The sequence below is a fragment of the Corticium candelabrum genome, chromosome 4 (assembly GCF_963422355.1).
Source record: "Corticium candelabrum chromosome 4, ooCorCand1.1, whole genome shotgun sequence".
NCBI classification, from domain to species: Eukaryota; Metazoa; Porifera; class Homoscleromorpha; order Homosclerophorida; family Plakinidae; genus Corticium; species Corticium candelabrum.
The window spans coordinates 7,822,470-7,849,562 of NC_085088.1; the positions used below are offsets into that span (position 1 = coordinate 7,822,470).

Genomic DNA, 27,093 nt, shown 5'->3' on the forward strand with positions numbered 1-27,093 from the left:
GTTTTCCAACTCCAACATTCTCAATTCCCTGTCTTTATGTCTTTCTTCTCATTCAATCGACTGCTGCTCAACAACAAAAGACTGTCTGTCCTTACCTTGCAGTCCCATTTCTCACCGAGTTCCACCAATTGCTCCATCTTCTAACTTTCTATCACGTCTCTTCTTCTGCTGAATGACTGGTGTTCTTGGTGACTCCCATGCTTCTTTCCTTGCCTTTCCGCCTGAGCCCCCAATGTCACTCCAGAGAACTGTGCAGCTTTAGTGCGCAGCCGAAATAGCATGGTCCGGTGATCGAGAGAGTTAGCGGAAAGTGTTCTTATGTAGGGATGAGTGCTCCGTAAACCGCCAGAACACGATTGACGACAGTGTCCATTTGCCTTTAACGCCAAAGAATCTCACAAAACACCAATTCTCTCAAATGTTGTCGGATGGAAACAAATCGTACGAAAAGGTCTAGACAGTCTGAAAGTAGCACAACGGCTTCCACTGTTCTTGGAGCAACGGAAACAACAGGGAGACCATTTCCTGGAACGTGATTGCATCAGTAAGGCTCATGTGATCTGATGGCGTGCAAAAAAGCTTCACTTGGCGGACAAAATTCTTGAAATGCCCCGTCAGTTTTTAAGTTCTGAAACGTTCTTAGCGTACATCTGTCGGGTTTGCTCTGAGATAGCACGCAGATACCCAACTTGGTTAGTACGAATTTCCCATTAGCGAGCAAAGGCGGAGTCAGCAGCCTAGGGCATATCTCTGGAATGCTCCTTTAAAGGAAGATGAGTAGCTACGTGTACACATGCAGCTGAATCAAGGAACGCAATGAAGAACTATACACGTGAAGAATTCGATTATATATGTACCGATATGCAGTCATTTTACTTGAGTCATCAGTCTACGAAAACAACCCGCGCGTTATCTTTCAAAACAAGACCCGGATTATCTGCATCTCGTTGTGTTACAATGTCCCGTATTTGGGTGCTTGATATGTCACTACTTTACTGATAATCTGAGTAGCCACCAGAGGTTTTCTTTCTCCACTGTCGCAACGTGTAGTGAAAAGGAGGTTTGGAGCATAATTTCAACGATAGGTAGGATGCAACAGAGAACGAGCTTTCGTAGGAGAGGGACGAAAGTGGACGCACTTTGATGCTGTTACCACCATGACGCCTCACTTCGTGAATTTCGTCCCAGGAAATGAGATGACCAGCTACCCTGTTTCGATCAGGATATGATGCAGTGTATCTTAGTCGATGGCTAACAGCAGTTTGCAGAGAGGATGATCTTGAAATGCAGTGTGCGGTAAGTGCATTCACTATGAAGTACGGACGCTTTGTATGAATCTTCAAGCCTTCAGGTGTGCGCTGATTGTTTCGGAGGCGATTTATTGTCGTCTAGGGTACAGGCAAGACGATTTTTGTCCAGATGGTTTTGCGCCTTGCTGGTCGGGAGCCAACTTTTGAACCTTCTGTGCATTTAGCTCTACCGCTAGAAGGCAATTTGTCTCCCTCATGCTATTGCATTGATGTTTTTCTTTTCACTTTGCAAGAGCAGCACCAAACCGTTGCTTGTGAGGGTGTCTGTCGGCTGCATGAAATAAGGGTTTCGTCAACTCGGGCCAGCCCTTGTGACACAGCAGGCGAGGCTGATGGTAGTAGGCGGGACTTAGGCTTTTGAGCTTTGCCACATGCATACGGTGACTAGTACCCGTACTCATTGTTCCATGTATTTCAGTCAGTAAACGTTGTACAAGCACTCTGACAAGTTGTACAATGTTGTACAAGCACATTTACTCTATTGTACCTGTAGCTGAACGTCCTTATGTCAGGAAGAGAATGTCGAGCACCCAAAGAAGTGCTTGTCGTGAAATCTCGCCATGGCAATGCAAGTAACCCAACGTGAGCATTGACATTTGATAACAGCTATAAAGTCAAGACAACAGATCGGTTTTTTGTTTTCGCTGATGTATAGCGCTTTGGCATTATCCAGGTACTTTTGAAAGATAGGCTACGTGGCTGTTCCGTGCACTGCATTGTTCACCCCTCCCATTTCTCTAAGGTAAAATAATAACAATTAACCCAAATGCCATTGCATGAAGACGTGACACTGGTTGCTATCATCACTACAGTGATACTCACCATACTTTTCTGAAACTGCACGCCAGCAGCAAATACAGCATTGTTAGGTTTAGCGAGTTGTGCCCTGTGTACACAGCTTGGCTACACTACTGATGCCAATATAGTGATGTCCAAGTAAAGGCGTGATGTCCTACTCAAGCAAGCAACATCTGTACACCTATGCTCTGTGTGATTGCCACATGCTTACCATCTTGGCGTTTAATGGTCTCAAAACACAAAGCTCTAGTGTGGAAGATGAGCCGTCTGCTAAGTGTGAGTACCAGTAAGTGACTGTGAAAATGATAGAAAGGTGGCAGCACTAAAATTACCAAGATCTTCAAACAATGGTGTGGCTTTTGCTATGATTGTGACTAGGATGACAATTTAATGTTGAAACAGTATGATGTAGCATGTGTTGTCAATTCAAAAGCCGCATTCAAGGTAAAATGGCACAGATTCAGGGGTAAGGAAATCTTAAGCTGTCAAACATCAGTGATCACACCCATTGATTCTGATCATAAATGAGACAGAACGATCAGACATTGTGAAATCGCTAAAAGATGTTTGGGTTTTAAAAGATGTATGAAGTAGATGACTTAGCAGTAACAGTAGCATATTGGTAATACGTAGCTGCAGTCTGGCTAACATATGTCATCAGTATGTAAGTCTTAGTAGTGTCTATTGACCATTGGATGTCCAATGTCTGAACATATTTAAAAATGTCTACTTAAATCCCCAGTTGGTTCGACAAATGTTTGATCAATACAAAAATTATAATCCATTGCAAAAATATAAAAATGACAGCCTTCACAGAGCTGCAGCTGTTAAAAAGATGAAGCCCAAATCTTTTCAGTGCGGCATGATGCATAATGACACCAGGGCAGCTGTTCTGATTGCTACTACGCATAACTCGACAAGCATCTTCTACTACATCTCTCCGATTAAATCGCACCTCTGCAATTTCTCCAGAACAGAGGCATTACTAAAGTGCTCCATGGCAAAAATTCAGACAATGAGTCATAAGTTGTAAGAACATGATTGCCTGTAGACTAAAGTTGCTACAATACTCTCTTGAATTCAATAAGATAATTGATATTAATCACAATCCTTTCTTGTCTGGAGAAACCCCGCCAAAGTATTTGACTATGCATTCTACAAAGAAAAATCTGTGAAAATAGTGTTTTGCCATTTTATATAACGTTTTACAGACTGGATGTAAACTATGCCAACTGGCAATGTATAATCTCTATGGTCTTCAAATCTCCAAAACATTTCTGTTTACAAACATGGTTTCCAGCAATGTTTAGCATTAACGAACATGGCAAAAGCAATGTGAATAAGAGATGATAACATACATACTATACCACACATTAAGTGTTATACTAATACCCACATTACAATAACCATAACCTTAGTTAAACTTTAATTTTTATAGTTGCAAAATTTGCCTTATTAATAGCTAGTTTAAAACGAAACTTTGCTGTACAGATCCCTCCATACCAATTTAGTAGCAAAGCAAGTCTGCAACAAATGTCTTCACATCGTACTGACTTTATGTTAACTAAAAACGGATTCCAAAGACTGAACTGAGAATTGGCATTTGTACATGCCACAAGCTTAGAGGTTCATGCAACAGGAACTGCGTAGTGGTGATTCACTTCATCCTCACCACGAGAGTCTTCCATATCTGTAGCACTGGAATGGAAATGATATTACCCAATGACAAAAACAACAAGCCTATTCTCTCAACACATTGCCTTCTTGCTGGTCATTATGCTTGCAGATATTACACTATGTACGTTTCACACAAAAGTCATGCATGCATGTAAGCATACACCCCCTGTTATGTTGGAACTACTGAACTCCAGGCTATGTGAGTTTCTGTGAAAATATAGTACACTGTCCAGTTCAAAGCTGCTACCGTATAAACTTACAAAATTCTGTTTACTTGCACATTGCACAACACTTTCTTTAGGAGAAAGATTTGGCTCTAAATATGAAAACGTCAGTAGAGTGCTGGTTAGCTACTAATAGCTGCCATGCAAACCTGAACAACATCAGATCAATAAGAGCAGTTGTTCAGCACAGCAACAATCTACCAAGTAACCTGTCCACACAATTTGACTATTGAAACACAATGACATGGAATGAACAAAGAGTGCATAAAAGCAACAGCTCTTGAAGAAGACTTTCTGACATGATAAGACCAACAGCTATCATGTTATTCTTCCAAACCAAATAACTACCATTCCTTCTTAACCCAACATATGCTTTGTACATATAAGGAAATATCAATAATCATAGACAACCCTTTCTTAATTAATAACTTCCTTCGGTTTCATTTCCTTTCAAAAGCAATCTCTCAGCTATATGCACTGCAAGTATGCCTGATTGCTAAAAAACTCCAATAGGCATACAATAACCATTTCTAGTTCTGCAAGTCTATATATAGTAGAAACTTGCTAATCTAAACCATATTAGAAATTCCAGTACATTTCCAGTTTGTTGCTTGGCAAATGAAAGAGCAAGAAAGTAAAATGTCTACATAAAACACTGACTATAGGTGACAGTCAATCAGCCAGAATGATGGAACTAGAAGCAAACTCATACACTGTACTCGATGAGCAATTTGGCATTGAATGAATCATAATTCCCTGAGGCCAATTTGTTTTGGTAATCCAAACAAATTCAAAACATCTGAACAGCTCTTTGCTGGGCATTATACAATGATGTCTAGACTAGTGAGGTTCTACTTTACTTTATGTATATACTACTCATGAGCACTGCATTTACAATAGCTATCTCACCTGCCTTTCATTGACAGCACATTTCACTATTGACTTTCTCCCAGGAGCTTTCCACTCGTTAACTCGTCGATCAGATCGAATGTGTCTAATACCACCAGGATACACCTACAATCAAAATAGGAATCAAAATAATATTGCCATTAATATGTCCTTGTTATGTTAAATAATAAAACCTACCAATTCACTAACACAAAAAAGCAAAAACATCATTCTATGGAGCCAAAGTTGAAAACTGTTTTGATTGGTATCCAACTTAGTTTCTGTTCTATAAACAACTACACTAAATTGATTTTAACTGACATCTAAGTGTATCTTTTAATGGAAACTTATAAAGTTATGGCAAACAAGTATATACCGTACTTCCTCATACTACAGTCTGGGAAGCTAGTTGTCTTATTTTCTGAAACCGGGCAGCTAATTGAGACAGGCGGTTTAACGAGGCAAGTGGTTAACGAGGCTGGCAGTTATTGCCTTCTGTGATTAATCAGTGCAAGTGTATTCACAAAACAGGTTACTGGTCAGTTAAGCGTATTTGAGTCTCAAATTCATCTTGTGGCTACGTTGAACTTCCTTGATGTCTCTTCTTTAGAGTTCTTCTTTGCGAACTCAATTGCCTTCAGCTTCTAAGACAGGTCAAATGACCGTTGCTTACAGCATTTCTCCATTATTTCTCGACATGTGGCAGTTGCTTAATATCCATGTTTTGGTAATTACTCACAAACATGCTATTCACATGTCTAGTAGAGTAGACAGTGCCCCATTGGGTATTTGAGGCCTGGTGGCTAATAGTGTTATAAGAACTGGCCACCCGGCAGTTAAACAAAGCAGGCAGTGAGACAGGAGCAATGCCTATATATACATATATATATATATATATATATATATATATATATATATATATATATATATATATATTATACTATATTTTACCCACTACAGTGGGCAAACAAATCACACATACCCCCATAACATTGTCAACATTACAGATGGCTAGTCTGTCCAAGATCAGTTTAGCATTATACCGCCAAAGACTAAAAGAAAGTTGTTGCAGTAAATGCTGGATAGCTTTAGAGACCGTTGTCCCTGTAGTTAAAACAGTTCTTCTTGCTATAACTTTTACAATCTCTAAAGAACTAGGAGACCAAACTCCCAGTGTCTCTACAACTAGAGGATAGAAATCACATCCAGCTGCGTTAACTTCATCTTCATACTGTGCAATCTTCTCGGAGTCTCCTCCAGCAGCTGCTGCTCCTGGTTGGGTGACTGATTCTAGGAGATATGATGCTTGTAGGGAATTCCTAACGGTCACACCAAAGACGTAGGTCGGCCCTGCAGGAAGTCAGGATGAAACACATCTCTTGGTCTGGCATTGTTGTGGCTGGTTCACCGTTGCTCCTTCTTGCAGTCGCGGTTGTCAACAAGAACTGTTTAAAATGACGTCACAAAGTGTGTCCTGGAATGTCTGGCGGAGACTGAGTTGAGACGTGCTTTATCTCTGAAGTTACTTTCAGCCTTGATTTTCCATAGTATATTACTGTACTACCCACATCTTCCAGCAAGTCATTACAAAATGAGGGTTACCAGATGCACTTATATCTTGAGATTTACCGGTATGTCAGTATAAGGCAAAATTACTGGTTGGACCAGATATTACTTGCAGGGTCATGATCACTGCATGTCATAAGTTATCTATCATCCAAGATGCAATGAAGTTATGGCAAGTGAAATCTGTGTTCTTATCAACAACATTAGGCATGTTGTTTTCACTTCATCATCTCACGATCTTGCTTTTTCATTCCACCTTCTCCTGAACACAGTACCTTAGGAAGCAATACTCTTTGCGGTACCAGAAATGTCCAGTCCTATTTCATAATACTCATAGCTATAACTATAGCTATAGCTTGTAACTTTGCATAATCATCATCTCTGGTTTTCTCTTCAAGATCACTTGTCCACATAGCATCCTTTGTGACGATAAAATTACTGTGCATCCAAGAGAACTCGAATTTGCAATGCCTGGGAGTGTGTACCTCATCCTATACCAGCAACCTCACCAGCTACCAGCAACCTCACCAGCTACCAGCAACCTCACCAGCTACCAGCAACCTCACCAGCTACCAGCAACCATGTGTAGTTACCAGGCAAGTAACCACATCATTCTGGTAAACTCACTCCACTTGTAAGGACATGGCAGAAATGTGGGGTAAAACAGTATTGATACGAATGCCCACTACATCATGATAATCATTGGCTGCTGACACTGTTGTCACCAAAGTTAAACAAAATCAATGTAACAGACAACAGACGGCAATATAAACAACCATCAAGCCCATTCACACCAAAATCATGTATCTACAATGTGCTCATGTCTACAATGGAAACCTGCCTAGTTAAATCTAAGTAAGTCCTTAAGATGAAGATTAAATTGCTACTTAGTCGCCAAAATTTAGTCATGGGACATTTAAGCCCGGTTCACAGTACGACGCTGACTGACGCTGGAATAGAAACGAATCCTATTCCTGCATCAGCGTCAACATCAAAGGATGCCGCCTTGACGCAGGCAGTGTCTTTGATGTTGACGAGCGTCAGTGCCAATACTATGAACCGAGCTTTAATCGTGTGAAGTTAGTTGCCAGTACACTTAAGCTAGGTTTACAAGATGATGCTGAACCATTTACAATATCATTTGATGAGCGTCAGCGACGAGCCACTACGCGCATGCTTATCATAATCATATACAAAAGTCTGTGATTTGGTTTTCATTTCCTGAGTTTCTCCCTCCCCAAGTTGTCGCAGAGATGCTTCCACGTTATTTGGCAGCCTGCTGCTCGGAGCTCGGTTTTTCGATACGTTTTTTCCCAGCATTTTTCTTGCGCCTCTCATCTCTAAGCTACGGTGACTTAATCTGCCGCAAGCTGCGGTACCTACACGTATACACTTTCGGTACGCATATAACTCTTCCATAGTTTTTTCCGGTTATTTCACTCCCGGATTTGATCTCTGATTTGCCAACATTTGGCACGTGCTTCCGGTAGACGCTAGAGCACTTTGGATGCTAGAGTTGAACTTGAATCAACTCTAGCATCAGTGACGCTGACGACGCTCGTGACGCAATGTGGGAGTGTTTACAATATGACGCCTGCCTGAGCGTCATCACTAGTGTCTTCACCAGCGTCCTTGAGCGTCGCCAGCGTCATATTGTAAACCTAGCTTTAGTCACCAGGTGCTTACATTTACCGTAATTGCAAGAGGCAATTGTCTAACACAAAAAGACATCAGTGTCAAGACGTAAGTAATTGAAACACACATTTGTGAAATTGTGTCTGCCTGTCAACACTAATCTAAGTCTCAAAGACATACCTGTCAACGCTTACACATAATATTATAATAATCATGTCAAAAAAACACCAATAGGAAGGCATCAATTACGCAAGGAGTGAATATATGCATCTGTTGCTGTTTGTTGTGTCATTTCTGCACACCTATTCGTGTGATAATGGCAACGGTTCAGAAACGTGGTGGTAAACTCTAAAGAAGGCACAAAGTCGTACCATTAACGGTTTCAGTTTCGTGTACGGCTTTGACAAGTTCTTGTCTGACCACTGCTTCTGATTGATGATCTGATATGCACATAATCTGCTATTGTAATTTTACTGTTTTAGAAGTCTTAAAGACATAAGTGTTGACACTAATCACACTACATCATGTATTTGATGACATAAATTTGACAGGTATGTATAGACACGTTGTTCAATTACCTGGCGACTAACAGTACGGCGACTAACTGTTCAGCACCCAAGTATCCCACTTAGAGCGAACTGGATAGCAAAACTGGAACTCAACTGAGCGCATATATAAAGGTGCATTGTTTCACACGTTACCATAGCAAAATCGTCATTCCTTCTCTGTATAAGCAGATTTATATTGCTAAGCAAATCTATATTGCATTAGCACATCGAATGGAAGTCGCACCTGAGTCGAGTCCTCAAGAAGAGTTCCTCGCCCAGTCAGAGTGAGTCAAAGTGCACGTGCGTGGTAGCCAGTCAAAATCGCACCCATCGTGCGATTCATCTGTCCGCCCGGCCACCACCCGGCATGAGTACGGAGGGACAGGCAAAAGTGGTCTTAGTGCAATTATATAGATTACCGTACTTTCGCAAATAAAAGCCTTGCTTATTTCTGTATATATAAGCCGAATTGGAATTCAGGCTATATTTAAGACAGGCTTATATGCCATTCAAACATGCTAAGGTATGGACATGGCAACCATATACCACTTGAAAAAGCAAGATTCGTTAAGACATATGAGATGCCAGTTTCAAGAGCGTTAGCTGAATTTTGGCCATCATTGTTGGTGTCATTGAACACTGCATGTACACAACAACACATGCACGTGACCGCACGCGTCTCGCTTGCTGTGTATCTTGAACAAAAGACCAGCTTCTAACACAACCAACTTGTATGCAGCATGAGGTCTTCAATATTGGGCTATTATTCGAGGTCGGCTTTTATTTGCGACAATATTACGGTAAGGACAAAGTTCCCCCCAGAATGGCAGGATCTCATTCCAAGCATTAACTTTTTATCACTAAAACCTAAGAAAAGTATGGCCACGTCATTTGCAGTTCAGCATATGCACACATTTCTCTTGGATCCCCACTGGAATTTTCCACTCTAACCTTAAAACAAGCAGATTAATCAAACGGTGTCAGATACTAACTAATATGACGAAAACACTCCTTAGATAAATATGCGCATGACGGTAAAAGGTTGATCACCAACGAGAAATCTAAACTAAATCAAACACATCACTGAAAGTGGAAACAGTGTTCCTCTCCTCCCCCTCTCTCCTCTCTCTCCTTGTCAGCAACTAAAGAAAATGACACTTCCAAATTATTGTTATCAGTAATCAAGAGCATAACGGTCTTGAGGCCAGGGATGGTTTTCATGAGTACCATATTTCCCTCACTGACAGACCATGCTGTTACAGCAAGAAGTTAGCAGTCTGCCCTATAACGAGGTAAAAGAACACGCCCTTTCAAGTGAGGAAATAACTCATTATGGTAGCCCATGTGTATACTGTAGTCTACATGCATCAAAACAAATACCCACTAAACACATCTATTGTGTGTCAAACTTCTATTTACTAAAGCGCATGTACTGTACCAATTTTGCCTACAAACTGTTTTCCACCCTATGACCCTATGTGCATACGTCTGATCAGTGATACTTAAATTGATGACTTCTTCTCTCATGCTGTAACTGTTTTTTCAATCATACACTGTGATCTACTGTAGAGTGAAAAGAGACCATTCCTGTTTGTCTTGAAATCATTAAGAAAATCCAGCAGTAACTCCTTTGCATACCTACATGCATGCCACCATTGCTGCTTGCACACCCATAAACATGTTAAGGCCTAGGTCTCTCAGGCTATCTAGCCAATAAGAGCACATCTGTTTCATTGCACAACGTTATGGTCACACTTTCTGCAAACAATCAGTTATACAAATGCCCTTCTATGTGAGGTTGTAATATGGTACATCAATAACACAAACAGCAAAAATACAGAAAATGCTCATGTCTCTAAATTTTTCGTACAAACTTCAGTTCTTATATGAAGACACTTACTTGAACCAAAGCATCATCTCCTAGTTGTGAGCACGAAAGTGTGGGTGCTGTTCCCAAAAAGCCAGTGTCTGTCACCTCTTCTACTGTCTCACCAATAGAAAGCACCAAGGTGGCATTCACAAAGGACACAACAATGTAAGAATCATAATCATCTGAAACAAAGAATCCATCTGAAACAAAGAGATATACATACAACATACCAGATTACAATACAAGAGGATTGCTGTGATATATATATCACAGCAATCCTCAACTTAGATAATTGGTGGCATCCCCTCTTGTGACAATGAACGCATTTGCAGTAGGCGTGGTGAGTTGGTCGCTGGTCTAGTGCTTCCGCACCTCGGGTAATAACACATACCACTTAATCTGTTCCTATCCAAGCAAGTCAGTTAAAGTTATTAGTAGTTAAGTGTTTTGTTCAGCACGAATAAAGCACTAAAGGAGTACTACAGTAGACCCTCGCTTATCCAACCCCTTGCATATCCGACAGCGTTCATGAGCGGAAATGACGTCACAAGCCCATTTGTGAAATCGTACTTTGACAACGTGCAGTGATGATGCCGAAAGATATGGAGGCTTCTTAGTTCTAGGATTAGTTTCAACTGTTTGGTGATTGTAGTTTGCATTTATAGTACACGTATTATGTCTTCGTGCAATCATTTTATCACTAGCGTATTGTACATGTTCATTCAGAGTTCAGACCATGTACATACTGCAACTCAAAAAAAGCAGACTGGAACTCCGAGGTACAATTGAAACTCCGACGCTTCAATTATCCATTCTTGTACTTATCCGATCCCTATTCCTACGTGGCTTGCCCAAAGAGGGTCGGATAAGTGAGGGTCTACTGTACCAAAAACATCTGACTGCTATGAACTGTAGAATTCCCATAACTAGATTTCCACCAAACTAACAATTCAAAGTTCTCACATTCAATGCAGATGTCCAATCTCACAGTTAACATTGAGGTTTCCAACAATGACATGCAGAAATTCCCAGCATCAAATTTCAACAATGTTTACTAAACAGCCTAAAAGCAGCATTCTAAACTACCGTAAACTTAAAAACATCTATATATATAAAGGAGAGGTGTCTGTCTGTCTGTGTGTCCGTCCGTACGAGCATTTCTCAAAGACGGCGAGTCCGATCTCGGCCGAATTTGGCTCGCGCACGCCGAATTCATTCGGGTCGAAAGTGAGACTGTGGTCGTCTTCCTGACTTCTCCCACGACGACGCTATTTCCTGCCGATCGCACTCGCTTCCGCTTGCACGCGAATATCTCCGGAACGACGCATCGTATCTCCACCGAATTTAGACTGCCCGTTCCCGACGTTGGACGGTATGCCCCGAGCGTGTCGTTTATTGCGGGCGACGCTGGGAAACAGAAGATAATTTTGCTGATATCCGGGTCTTGAAAAATACACCCACAGTCGTTTGCCAGTCTACGAGGGTCGAAGAGCTGCCGTGTTTGATGCACCTGTTCCCCGAAACGCCAGCAACGTCTTCGAAGAGACAAAGTTCAGCGGGACCGTCGAAATGACGAGAGTCGGTACGAGTCGTGACTTTGCTACATACAGTGAACGGATTATCCGGGTGAGTACTGCATGTGACTTTTAGTTCTCTACCAAATTTAAACAGCCCGTTCCTGACATCGAACAGTATGCACTCCCTGCAGCGGAGAGAAGTGACGATGTCTCTAGAGGATGGTTCACACTGCTTATAATTACGTTATCAAAATAAAGACGTCACAGATGTCAACGCACTTGATATGCCTTTAATGAACTAAACGGTAAAAGCACTTACTAATTAGTGACAGTAAACGGTTACTGACAAAACATTACAGTCTACTGTGCCAAAACATTACAGTCTACTAGCTGCACAATATCCGAGAGTGATATACAATTGCAAGTGTATACGCGACATTTTTCGTTGTTTTTACAATGCCTCCGAAGAGACGGAAGACAGTTTTTCATCCGCAGCTGCAGCCAGTCACAAACAAAGACGTTTAGAAAAGCTATAATCTCTACCCATAAAGGCGACCTGTCTCTCCTCCACTTCCGTGTTCTAATGGCTCTATGACAAACGTGTGTCTCAACTGCGGTGCTATGAAGTGGAAAGGAGAAGCACCTGGCATGAGTTGTCCCCCGGGCGAAGCCGGGCATTGGAGCTTGTCATTCATAAGGTTCTACACCAACATGCAAGAACCAAAAAGAGTATTGCAACCAAACTATGTTTCCACATATGAAAGGCTCACACATCAGGTAAACCTACTATAATTGCAAAGTGCATGACTCTACAAAATCACCACAAACTCACCATGAGCAGTTTGTTTCACTGTCCACACAGCATTAGGATGACCTGGTAGTTCAGAAACAGCCATCTCTGACACCTATGCATACACAACCAGTCACAAACTGTTTTAAAACAAAAATTTCACACAAACACGCATAAACCCGAAAAGCAGGCAATCAAGCAAGTAGAAACATTTGCAAACAACTGCAGGTCATACTATAGCCAGTACATTTCTGGTTGTTGGTTACAGTCAACTTCACAGCAATAATCAAGCTAACACAACAATAATTATTGTGGTATATACAAGAACATAGACGACACACAAGCATGCAGTGGGGATCATAACAGTTAGAAATCGGACATTTGTCCGACCAAAACATCCTGATGTCATGGTCAAACTTCAGTTTGTTGGATATCAACCAGCCACTATGGTAACACAAACCTGCCAGATCAAACGAAACATATCCGTCCACAGTAGATACAGCCACTTGGATGCAGATGAGCAGGTTACAGTACCATAGACGTCACATCATTATGTTTTGTATGGTTGCCACCGCCAACAAAAGAGGACGATCTGCCTTTGCGATACTTAATTATAGCACACTCCTCCCTACAAATTAGCAATAGCATCCGCATACTGAATAGGTCTGGAAATATGGCTGCAAATGTGTTACAGAGAGGTACATACACTTGTAGAAAAATCAGAGGTCATCAACTGGACTCCTGCAAGCTCTAACATAAACTTGTGAAGTAATCAACCTAAAAACTGTTTGCTGCAGAACTTGGAGGCTCCCTACCATTGCCACAAGGAGGCATGGGGGAATTATGCAACACTTTCCGAGAATAGCAATGCAACACAAAACATAACTATAATACTACACTCAAACCTCCCTAGTCCGGACAGTATGGGACTAGCCACTGTCTGGATTCTAGAAATGTTCAGAAGATAGAGATAGCTAACGCGCGTTAGATGCATGGAATCCCAGATTATTTTAATGCAAGGTTAGGTAACCGTCATACCATTCCTGCATACAGTATGTGTGTAAAGTATACACTTGTACTACACTGTAATGTACATGTGTACTCTGTACTGCAGTTACAAAAGTTACATATGCGTTCTCACGTGATAGTCAAGACAGCTTGAGAATTGAGTGTCTAGAGGGAAGTTTCTTGCCAAAATGCTTACCCTTGGAGGCCCAAGACCTGATACGCACTGGGCAAAAGTGTCCGGTCTAGAGAGATGTCTTGGAGGTCCGGATTAGGGAGGTTTAAGTGTACATAGACAACAATGAATCCTACACACTAACACCAGTTTGTGTGCTCCGTGACAGCAACTGTCTTTGTAACGCTTTGCTAATAATAGCAGGCCATACAAAAGGACCACACAAAACTTCGATTACGTGCTACCCTCAAGTTAGGTACTACGCATTTATGCACAGACAGTTGTCAAGCTGCCAGAAGTTGGTAGCCAAAATGTTCTTGAAGAAAGTTTAAGAATCCTTCTATCTGTGGCAAATATGTCCATGTCAACACCCTCCAGTAAAACACGCAAACCGACACGCACACATGCACACACACACACACACACACACACACACACACACACACACACACACACACACACACACACACAATGGATAAGGAGCTACTGTTACACACAATCACGTCCCCAGTCAGTTGGCTGGGTTCTGTGCGCTACTCAGGAGCTATGGGCTGTGCTAATCAATCTTCTGGAGCCTAGCCAGGTACTTGTAAGAGCCCCGACTGTGATACCAACTGTGGTGTGGGCACCTGAAGTCCAACCAGGACCCCAGCGGCTGATGGACTTTGTCACAGTCGGGGGTCTTTGCCGCCGGCAGTCAATGACCAAGTACTCATTTATACTTCTGAGTCGAGAAAGACGATTTGTGAGTTTTTTGCCCAAGGAAATTACACCATAGCTCGCCATCATTTTGACTTGAACTTGTAACCCTGATGGGTCTCAGAATATAATCACCCTAAAATGACTCTCTAACCAACTGAGCTATAGCACGCGTGCACACACCACACCACACCACACACACACACACACACACACACACACACACACACACACACACACACACACACACACACACACACACCTAAAATTGTCATCGCAGAAGTTTCGTGCTCTGTTCTCCAAGTAGTAGTACATACACAGTTAGATGACCAGGTTGCTGGGCGAGCGCATCATATCGTCACACCATCCTTAGCTTGCCAAGCCTGAAGTTAACATGTATTTCCTCCCCATGGCCAAAGAACTACCGGAAATACAAAGTCCCATGGGTACCCTCTTGGAGGGTTCACACACACACACACACACACACACACACACACACACACACACACACACACACACACACACACACACACACACACACACACACACACACACACATGCACACACACACACACACACACACACACACACACACACACACAATGCATAAACAAACAAACCTGTGCACTAATATACAATTATATAATTCATAACCTCTAATCCATGTCTCAACACTCTCAGTGATGATCTAGGACCACGACCACAAGCAACATACAACTGAGGAGTGTCTTCATTAGTCAAGTCAGCAATCTACAAATAATTCATAAAAGTTATGAAGGACTTGGTACAAATATCAGTAGTTATTGATGATAACAACACACTTACTTTCTAAATTTTGTATCAATAGTTATGAAGACAACTCTTCTACTGTACACAATGATTTTCCATTCAAGCCCAAACAAACACACGCACACATGCACACACACGCAAACACACACACTCGTACATCACACGCAAACATATGTGTACACACGCAAACACACACACTCATACATCACACACACACACTCGTACATCACACACACACACTCGTACATCACACACACACACACACACACACACACACACACACACACACACACACACACACACACACACACACACACACACACACACACACACACACACACACACACACACACACACACACACACACACACACACACACACACACACACACACACACACACACACACACACACACACACACACACACACACACACACACACACACACACACACACACACACACACACACACACACACACACACACACACACACACACACACACACACACACACACACACACACACACACACACACACACACACACACACACACACACACACACACACACACACACACACACACACACACCACTAAATCTAGCAATTTTTGTAATGTTTAACAAAAGATCTGATGTATTACCCTACTGTTACAATGTTTTTCGAGTAATAATCTTTTTAAAATTTTGCCTTCGAAAAAATAGTAGCATAACAGAAAATAATATTTTGGTCTCAAAACTGTCAGGTGTCCGGGCTTTTGGGTTTTGTACGTGCGCATGAAACATCGTAAAGAATAGATGATAGACGGAGGGGTGCAGCACAAGATGCCAACTCGGCGAAAAAGCAAGCGACTTCTCTTCTAGACTACAGCTTCCGGTTTCAAACCAAAACGCTATTACCATTTCCCATGTGATATACCACTTCTGTGGAGAGTAAACTAGTAGAAACTCTTGCCGTAGTATTGTGCTGAGCATCATTGAGAGATCACGTGATCTTGTCAGTGGACTGTTTTGAGAATTGAATCAGTTTGAAAGAATAAATAAGCAAATAAAATTTAATTAGAAAATGACTATATTGGACATCAAAACCTCGAAAAAATTAGGATTTGTACAAAATTCACATTATTTTGGAGTCTCAAAAAGAATTAGTCTTGAAAACATTAGGAGCAGTAGGGTAACTGCCAATGCATCATTTATGCTTACAAACTTATAATATATCACACTAATCTATTATTCATTTTATTGTTTTAAGTTAAGTGAATAAAATAATCATTTTTGTAACAAAATCAGTATTAATTCTTACACTAATTGACTGAGAATCTTAATATATTCTCTAGCATCTAACCTACCTGGCATGACATGACTGGAGATAGGTTTTCTATTTCATCTACTAGCATCAAGTTCTTCAAACCACGTGGAGCAAAGTGAAATGTTTCTCCTTCCTCCAAAGCCATTGCACTAGAGAACTCCACTTCATCATCATCATCACCAAGATGAGCAATCTGATAAAATGCACTGCAACGAAGTGATAGTGAAATGCAGAGTGTAAGTGTAACAATAAACCAAAGACATACTGATTGCCAAACTCAGACGCAACAAAGAGAAAGCCAGTTCTAAGAACACACATAGCTGATGCAACAGGAACAGTATCAAAGTACTTTAGCCGAATCTCTGATACCTGCACAATGACCATAATTACTACATAAACTGCACCACTAAACATTGTCTTTATCACATCCCAGCCAATATGGCCGATAATTTTTATCTCTAGACTCACCAAATCCTCTTCCTTTGATGTCTCCAGCGTAATCTTGAAGATATCACCTTGCTCTGTCTGCGCCAAAATAAAAAACATAGTCTGACAGACAAAAAGCATAAAACATAAGAAGACAAGTAGAGTGATGATCATTAGACCTTGGTCTTGTGTGTGGCACTACAAACAAACAACATGCCTCGTTCTGCATCATCCAAATCATTCTAAACACAAATCCTTTCTAAACACAACTTCAAATAAAATGCAATAATATAATAATAATAATAATACTATAATACCAGTACATTAATGTGTAAGCTTCTTCATCCATTACAACAGCTTGTTATTTACAAATCCAAACAAAATCTGCAGTGTTCAAAATCATTCCAAAATCAACCAGGAAAAGCCTCCACCTATGTTGATTTACAAACACTTGTGGTACTGCATGTAAATGCTTGTGACCATACCACGTACTCAATTGCAGTTGAGAGATGTATCAGATGTTTGACTGCTAAGGCTGCATCCTACCAGTTAAAAGATGGTACATCAACATTCCTATCACCTCTAAACATGGTGTCTCTACACTAGGAGGAGCAGAAATGTTGATTCACTTCATCCAAATGGGCCTACAGAGTCATCCAGAATGAGTTATAATCGAGTTGGAGTCAACAAATGCTTCAATACTGTAAAGCATGAAGTCATTTTACAAGAAATTATGTCCAATTTCCATGAGCTCTACCCATTTATCTCAAAGTGCTACTTGAATTCACCTCTACTTATTACAATCTTAGATAGACAACTTTTCCAGTGTTGTCTTACAGAGCTCATCTGTGGAATCTTGATAAAGGAATGGTTAGACGTACATTAGATACTGCATGGAGAAAGGCAATTCGCAAACGTTTGGGTATGAAATCATGTGACTCAATTCGTGAGAGATTAGAAGGTTGGGTCAGAGAAGGTCGTGAAAAACTTATCGCTGAACAGATTTTCTTACATTGTGCTCTCCACAGTAAAAGAGAAGTTGTTAGAACTGTTGCATTGTACTGTCAATTTGTTTGGAACATCTGCAATATGGAGATCTACCAAGGTCAGAATTGATGTAATACCAGGATTGTGCTCCTTTTCATATAAAGAACTCAAAAGTGTTGAATTAGAATGAAAGGCTTTCTTAGCTGTACTTAGCATAATTTCTGTGTATGTATGTGCATATGTGTGTGTGTCGTTATGCCCTTCCATGATGAGCAAGTGGGGTCTTTACCCCATCTGGGCACACACCAACCAGCCAGCAGATTAGATGTTTCTGTGTAGTCCACACAGCGATCAATGACTAGCTAATTTAATATAGATTACAGGCATTACAGTGACCACAAACTCGGACAGCATGCCTAGTGGATATCAATGACCGCCAGGAAAGCACTGAACGTCATAGTCAACAAACCATTTGTCAGACCACAGAAACTCCCTAACAACTGAAACAATTATTATTATTATTAATATTAACTAGTTGTTGATATAGTTGTTATATGTATGCAGCATAATACATTGAAATACATTACAAGTTTCTTGTCGTCATTACCTTCTAAGTAGGGTAAGGAAGTAGGGTAAGTGGGGTCTTTACCTTCAACTGGGCACCCACTACCCTAGCAGGTAAGTGCCAAAGAGGTACATGTCTCCATGTAATCCATATGATGCTAGTAACTGGCTTATCAATTATTGACTGCATGCACTACGACGATTTCGCCAGCTCTGAACAGCACGCCCAGTAGATATCAATGACTACCAGGAAAGCACTGATCCTCATTGCCAACGATCCCCACGCCAGATCACAGAAACTCCCCAACAACAAAAACAAGTGTACTCTCACAGACATAGCCAAATAGATAGTGAGAAAGAACCAACAAGCTCGTTTCATTATATTGTTGTTGCCACCCGGGATTGAACCCAGGCCATCATGGCCAGAGAACAAGAACTCTCTATGTCGTCCTCAACCAGGTCTGTCTGGTTTGTAAAGTCTATTACAAGTACTGGAAGCAAACACTGCTTCAGAAGTACTTTATCACGGCTGTCTAGAAAGAAGACATGACTTTACAAAGGATCCGAGTAGATCACAAATCTGAGACAGGCTTTCCATCCTGTGCAGCCTCGCGTTCAACTCTGATTCAGTCCGACTTCCTTATTATTATGATGACGATGACGATGATGGGCAAGTGGGGTCTTTACCCTTTCTGGGCACCCACCAACCTGACGGGTGAGCCTAGCAAAGTACATGTTTCTGTGTAGTCCACACGGCGATCAATGACTAGCCAATTCGATGTAGATTGCAGGCATTACGGTGACCGTGGACTCAGCCAGCATGCCAAGTAGATATCAATGACCACCAGGAAAGCGCTGAACGTCATCGTCAACTACCAGACCACAGAAACTCCCAAACAACTGAAACAAGTCATAGTCTCATGGACCAAGCTACAGAAACATTAACTGCAGTAGAAACAGAAAAAAATTTCTCATGAAGAGGTTCAGCAGAGAGACCAACTGGGTCCCTTTCTTTTCATTAGCTTTGCAGCCTATCCTCGTCCCAATCAGCAATAATACTGATTCAAAATCTTGTCCCAGCTATTTGGATGATACAATACCGATGGGCCCAAAGGAAGAAGTATTTGCTGCTTATTCTGTCATCAAAAAAGATTTCAACAAGATCGGTTTACAGCTGAAGGAAGGAAAATGTAAAGCATACACTCCTTCAAAAGTAAATTCTAACAGATTTGTCATTCTTGGAACGCCAGTTGGCATAGGAGACTATGTATCCAAGTCATGTCTAAAGATGACCAGAGGTGGGGAAACTTTCTCAAGGAGTGCTATGGTTTCTCCTTATCTTGTTAACTAAAGCAGCTACTTTGCAGCATGATCAAACATTCACTATTGCATTCAATCCGTAGTTGAATGCAAGCTACATGAAATAGAGTTAGATCAGGTACCATTGAGCATTAGACAAGAAGGATTTGGTCTTAGTAAGGCTTCAAGATTAGATTAGCCTCTGCTGCTTATCTGGGTTCTTGGGCAGGTACTCTCAGAAATTTGCCAATACGCCAACAATGCCTCATGCTTTGATATGTGTAATCATCTTGTAAACGACAGTCGAATGTTTGATGACTTGAAGACAGCTTTGGATGACATGCATGAAACATCTAATTCTGCTCAAAGCTACTTCTGACATTGAAAGGTCTTTCAAAAGAATACAAGAAATTAGTCACGCCTGAGTTGGTTTGCAGAAGACAAAATTATAGAATTTCTCCAGTCACATGTTTATGACCATGATCCCTACTTCCCAAGTTCACAGCAATGTACCCTTAGCAATGCTCAGTTTCACACTGCTTGTTTATGCGGCTTGGGGTGGATATGCTAGTTCTACCCAAACTCAACACTTGTGTACAAGAGTGTAAAGCCTCAAGGACATCATGCCTAAATGTGCACAACAGGTGGTCGTCCCATTCTCAAACCATGACAGAGTCCTAGATGCTTTCTACCAGATGTTGAGGTCCTTGGACTACCTTTGTCAGAAATAATTAACACAGCAGTTTCACAGTAAACAAAGACCAGATATAGCACCTAGTGTATAATTTCAAGGACAAAAAGAAACGTTTGCTAGATGTGGTCATACTCATCCCTGGGCGAAATCAAATATTTCTCATGCACACTTAAATGCAGGATATGCTGCCAAGTCAAAGGAAAATTAAGAAAACAGCAAATAGTTGGCAAAGTTTACTTCACTTGGGCATCTGTTTTGTCCTTTAGCTCTTGAAGTCTACGGTTGCTAGGGCAACAAGCTATAGACCTATTAGAGACTGTGTCTGTGCTAGCACCTACCTATCTACACTTGTCATTGAGCCAGTTACATAGGAGGTACCCAACATTGTTGGAAACATCCAACTCAACCCAAATGAAGTGCCTCAGCCACCTACCTGTCCATTGTTTTAACTTTTACTTGTAGTTAATCTTCGGTGTTGTTACGTCATCATTGGAGACATCCAACTCAACCTGAATGAAGTGTTTCAGCCGCCTGTCCACTGTTTTAACTATACGTAATATGTAGTTAATCTTCGGTGTTGATGGAATGTGCACGTGAATTTCACCAACCACACATCTCGTGTTTCGTGGGCCTGAAGAAAGCATATGACTCAGTTAATCGTGAAGCATTATGGTCTGCGCTAGAGTTCTGTTATGGCTTACCACTCAAGATATTGAACATCTTAAAAGGCTTTAAACACACCAGTGGAGCTGTGAGAGCAGCTGGCAAAGTCTCCAAAGACTTTTGGATTGGAAATGGTGTTAGACAGGGTGATGTGTAGGCACCAGTGTTGTTTAACCTATTTTTGATGCAGTTATTAACATGTTTCTGCAGAAGCACCTGGGGAATGGAATTATCATCGTTTTCAACACAAAAGCTGAGCTAGTGGGGAGCAGAAAGAAGACGAGGAGATCAAACCTTGATCCCAGATCTTGAGTATGCAGATGACACGTGTCTGCACAGCAACTCCATGGATGAGTTGGAAGAGATGTTACTAGATCTAGATCTGAGCTGCAACCAAATGAGCCTTTCCACCAGTCCCCAAAAGAAAACTATTCTAGACATTACTAACAACCAACAACTTCCAAAAAGAGTCACTTTACACAGCACAGATGAGCCTGTAGATGTACTTTCAATAATTAGGAAGTTTTGTCGCATCGTCTTGTCAATTAGACAGACAGATTAGTACAAGAATTTGTAAACAATCCAACAGCTTCATATCTCTTTGTAAAATCCTCTGGTATCAGAAATCAATCAAATAACCTATTAAACTACGAATGTTCAAGGCAGCTATCATACCAACTCTTCTTTATGGCAGTGAGACTTGGACACCTCTGTCTCAGCACATCAAGAGACTGCAGATTATCTGCAAGCGTTGCAGTGTGGAAAATAATAGTAGGACATAGGACAATGTCCCACCAAATGCATTGTTTGTCCGAACAAACACTGCACCAGTGTTAGGACATGTTAGGACAAACATCCACCCATACGCATATGATAGTGTAACCCTTGTCTCTTAACACATGATGGTCTTTCCAATGGTGTAACTGTTAATTTCATGAACTTATGTGCTTCCAAGCATGCTTTATCCAGAGAAAATCTCAGCTGCCTTTAACACCATTTCTTTCTTGGAAGTTGGTTGTAACAAATTACATGCAAAATGGCTACAGTAGGGGAGGCACTTAATTAGACATGTAACATCATACAAGAATGTCCTACCAAGGCTCAGTTTGTCCGAGCCAAAATAATTCCCTATTTTCCATACTGCGCTGCTTACCATATCAGTAAGAAAGAAGCAGAGCCTGAGGAATACCGATGTTCAGGCTAAGGCAACTATTGAGACTGTGGAAACAATGATCAGGAAGAAAAGGCTCAGGAGGTTAGGCCACGTAGCCAAGATGGAGACTCATCGTATTCCAAAGCAACTGCTGGTTTGCAAGTTTAATTGAAGAAGGTAAACGTTCTGTAGGCGGCCAGAAACTGAGATAGGTCGATGTTGTGATGGATTCATAGTGGACTCTGTAGTTACAGAGTTGAATGAGAAAGCTGAAAAAATGAAAAAAATGAAAATCGATAAAAGGAAGAAGAAAAAGAAGAGAAATGAGGGGAAGCAAGTATCACATCAGATCAGACCGACCTAGAGTGTATTCAACCTGGTTGCACTTTACAACCCAAAATAAAGGCAGGCCTTGTCAATCACTAATGACAGAAACATGGAGCAGCAGCCCAAAAGATCCTCTCTTGTTGTCACTACCACCAAAACATTAAACAGCAATGTTATAGAAATCATATGAAGTTCTGCAATCAAAATCCAAACAGAGTCAAAAGATTATGTATACGTTGGAAGCAATAAAGTCCTAACAAGTGACCTAACAATGTAGCCTGCACCACTTACTCAAGTGAAAGCAGAACATGGATGGATGGATGGATGGATGGATGGATGGATGGTGTGTGTGTGTGTGTGTGTGTGTGTGTGTGTGTGTGTGTGTGTGTGTGTGTGTTGTGAAGAAATTGAAAATAGAACTGCTAAAGCCAGTACAGCATTCAATTGTTGGGGGAAACAAGTGTTTTCCAATAGAAATTTCTCTAGAGCCATCAAACTGAAAGTTTTCCGAACTACCCTACTGCTCGTACTGTTTTTTCAAATATTATCTTTTCAAAAATTTTGCCTTTGAAAAATAATGAGATAACAGGAAAAATAATATTTTGGTCTCGAAAATTGTCAGATGTCCGGGCTTTTGGTTTTTGTGCATGTGCATGAAACATCGTCAAAAATGGCCGCTAAACAGAAGTGTGCAGATCAAGATGCCATCTAGAAATGTTTAGAGAATTGAATCGATTTGACAGAATAAATAAACAAATACAGTACGACACCACTTATCCGATGGGCATGGAACCAAAAGGACGTCGGATAACTGAAAACGTCGGATAACTGAAGCATTTTGAAAAGGGACTGCAGACTACTTAAAGAAGCTCAATATCTAATTGTACACGTAACAACTAATACAGTACAACTTCTTTGACTAGAGAGAACACTAATGGGAACTGTCGAGGCTTAAAGTAACCACTAATCTTAGTCTAGATCAATGCTTTCGCTCTTCTTGCTGTAGTTTTCATCAGCAGCCCATTCAGTAGGACCATTGTGCTTACTGAAAGTTCAGGTTGTTCTTCCAGGTACTGAAGAACCGTTTCTAGAGCTTCACATCTAATTTGACGACACGTGGATCACAGATACAGTACTGTACACACAGGAATCGTATATCCTAGTGTGTGCACAGCCTTGCAGTTCAGACAAGCGATGCACCTTCGGATAATCCGTGATGTCGAATAACTGAGTGTCGGATAAGTGGTGTCCTACTGTACTTAAATTGAAAAATGACTTATATTGCACATCGAGACCTTGAAAAAATTAGGATTCATAAATTCTAAACTATTTTTGGAGTCTTGAAAAACATTAGGAGCAGAAGGGTATTGTTCTGTCAGTCTTGTTGTATGGCTGTGAGATTTGGCCGTAACTCAAGCAAACATTCGCAAGCTAAACACACTTCATATGAAATGTATTAGAACAATTCTTAGGAGTGTCTAAATGGCATAAAATAACCAACAAAGAAAATCTGGCCACAGTAAAAGAAGATCCTATAGAATTAAAAATTCAAAGACTCCAACTTCAGTGGTTGGGACACATTGTAAGAATTTACATCATCACATCATCACACAAATAAAACATAACAACGATTGCTCCCTACCCTTCGCCGTGGTATAGGACACCGTATGTCTTCCTGTTCTCCAAAATTCTTGTATGTTATGTAATTTTCAGAGCAAATCAGCACACCACTAGGTCCTTCACCACCTCCAGGAACTAACACACATAATATTCTCCAGCAACAGAATCAATAACAACAAATAAGCATGTACCAGGAATCAACAAATTGCCATGATCTTCTAATGGTTCACTGTACTTTCTGACAACATGATTCAATCCAAGATCTAATTCATAAAATGTAAGTGTCTGTTGAGCTGCTTGAGCTGCCTCTCCCGTAGTATCAGTGTCAGCATCCTATAAAAAAACCAGCCTTTATCACTTGCATGACACGCACGCACGCATGTGTGCACACACACACACACACACACCTGCACGCACGCACACACACACACACACACACACACACACACACACACACACACACACACACACATTGTAAATCCCAAAGTTTTGTAATCATGTTAAGCCTGTTGATCTCTTTTATCAATATTAAAAAACATAAAACTATGGTCAATTTTATTGGCATATTCAATCAATGTTTGCTAGGTCATTGCACAACTTTTAACTTTAACTTTTAAGACTGACTTGAGAATGCTAGTCTTCTTATGAGCATGTTTCTTCTTTGGCACATCATCTGACAACGGTTGTAACCGAAAGCATTAAAAATTTCAACAGTTGTTCTGGGCTCTACATTTGAGTCAAACTTAGTTGGGATTGAAGAGGCCGTTTCCTGTTATGGAAAGGTACCTTCTTCAACTACGAGTTCGTTTGTACAGCCACTTAAATAACTTCAATAAACCAAATGTTGATGACACTCTCTTCGAAGGTACACTAGTATGCTTGCATATCCGACCCCTTGGGCAAGCCATGGAGGAATAGATGTCAGCTACGTAAAAAGAACGGATAAGCTAAGTGTCGCAGTTTCAACCGTACCTCAAAGTTCCAGTCTGCAAATTTGAGTCCCAGTATGTACATGGTCTGAACTCTGAAATATGTACAATATTCTAGTGATAAAATAATTGCACGAAGATGTAATATGTGTACTATATGCAAACTACCATTGCCAAACTAATCCTAGAAGCCTCCGTATCTTTTGTCGTCATCACTGCATGTTGTCACTGCACTTGCGCAAATGGACTTGTGACGTCATATCCACTTTGCGAAAAGGGTTGGATATGTGAGGGTCTACCGTGGCAATATCACAAGAACATAAAGTTGAGAGACTCAAGGGTACAGCAATCTACTACAGGGTTGCCACACTTTTTCCGCCGAAAATCCGTAAGAAAATGTCACTGCAGTGACACGACCATCTGGTCTTGTTGGAACCACGCCCATTACTGTTCAGATTTCAGTAGAGAAATCAGCCTTTGCAAGCTATGTTCTCATTGTTGTTTTAGGAGTATTCAGTACTGTACTGTTTATCTAATCTCTATCACACAAATTACTAGCACCACGCTTGCTACAATTTACGCATGTACACTACTTGCTACAAGTTCGGGATCTTTCATTACTGAGTCGAAGTACAGCATTTCTCCATTGCTCAACACCCTAGGATCCTCCACAAAGAGAAGCTACTAAAGTTTTAGCTATTATTTATTTCGCACACATCTGAGTTTGGCTTTAGATCCGTGAAATTCGGAAGCACACAAGCAACCATCAGAACGTCGTGAACAGGATGTTTGATCACAAAACTATAGTCTCAGAGATTCCGAAACCGTTCTGCAAGAAGTAAACTAGGCATAAGAAAGAAGAATAGCACCTTCTACACAAAGCTTGGAGATCATAGTTTCGTGATCATTCGTGAGATAGCCACGACATATTCGACGATCTATTTTTTCGTAGGCCTATCTGTATTTTGTAAGCGGCTTTTTGCAGCCAAAATTCGTAGACAATTCGTAGGTGTGGCAACCCTGTTACTAATACTAGTGCCCGTAGTACAGCTGCGAACGTGAGAAACATGCCTACAACTAAAACTTACTTCCGATTGCCCCTGAAAACAGATTACGCAAAAGTAGAAAAATTACAGTAGAATGTCCCTCAACCAAACAGAACTAAATTGAGGTGCCCAGAACTCAGCTTGCTTATGATTAGGCATGTGCACAGCTCGAAACCCTTCTTGTTAGGTAGTCCTAAGACAACATAGATTTCCCAAAGACATAAAGCATACAACACTGCTCCTGTTTATGGAAAGCCAAACGTGACTTTATTATGAAGAAATAGACAAAATTTAGCATGCACTTCATGTCTTTAGCTAAGCTTGCGTGCACTATTGCAAGGTACACGCACCATCAGACATCAAAATACACGTGTCAACTTGCTGCTTCAAAAGAAGAGATAAGAAACTACATCAAAATCTTTCCTTTCTTCTAGTATTATAAATCTATCATTTCTTTTGAAGCATGAAACAAAGATCTAGCCAGAATGCACACTAGATAACATGCAAGTAGCTACTTACTGGTGTGCAAAATAGATGCTGGACTACAGTGTAAAACACGTGTGATCGGTCTCTCATTCTCAAGTTATTG

General features: G+C 40.9%; 1 protein-coding gene across 1 annotated transcript in view; it reads right to left on the bottom strand.

Annotated features, from left to right (window-relative positions):
• LOC134178554 (splicing factor 3B subunit 3-like) overlaps nt 1–27,093 on the bottom strand; it is a 63,208-nt gene that overhangs the window by 28,416 nt on the left and 7,699 nt on the right. Inside the window, exons 4-13 of the mRNA XM_062645426.1 lie at nt 24,721–24,862; nt 24,552–24,664; nt 17,402–17,464; nt 17,265–17,345; nt 17,062–17,165; nt 16,837–17,002; nt 15,357–15,452; nt 12,866–12,938; nt 10,547–10,698; nt 4,919–5,023 (exon numbers count right to left, since the gene is read on the bottom strand). Coding sequence (XP_062501410.1) covers nt 4,919–5,023; nt 10,547–10,698; nt 12,866–12,938; nt 15,357–15,452; nt 16,837–17,002; nt 17,062–17,165; nt 17,265–17,345; nt 17,402–17,464; nt 24,552–24,664; nt 24,721–24,862 — 1,095 coding nt within the window. The remainder of the gene's footprint in view (nt 1–4,918; nt 5,024–10,546; nt 10,699–12,865; nt 12,939–15,356; nt 15,453–16,836; nt 17,003–17,061; nt 17,166–17,264; nt 17,346–17,401; nt 17,465–24,551; nt 24,665–24,720; nt 24,863–27,093) is intronic.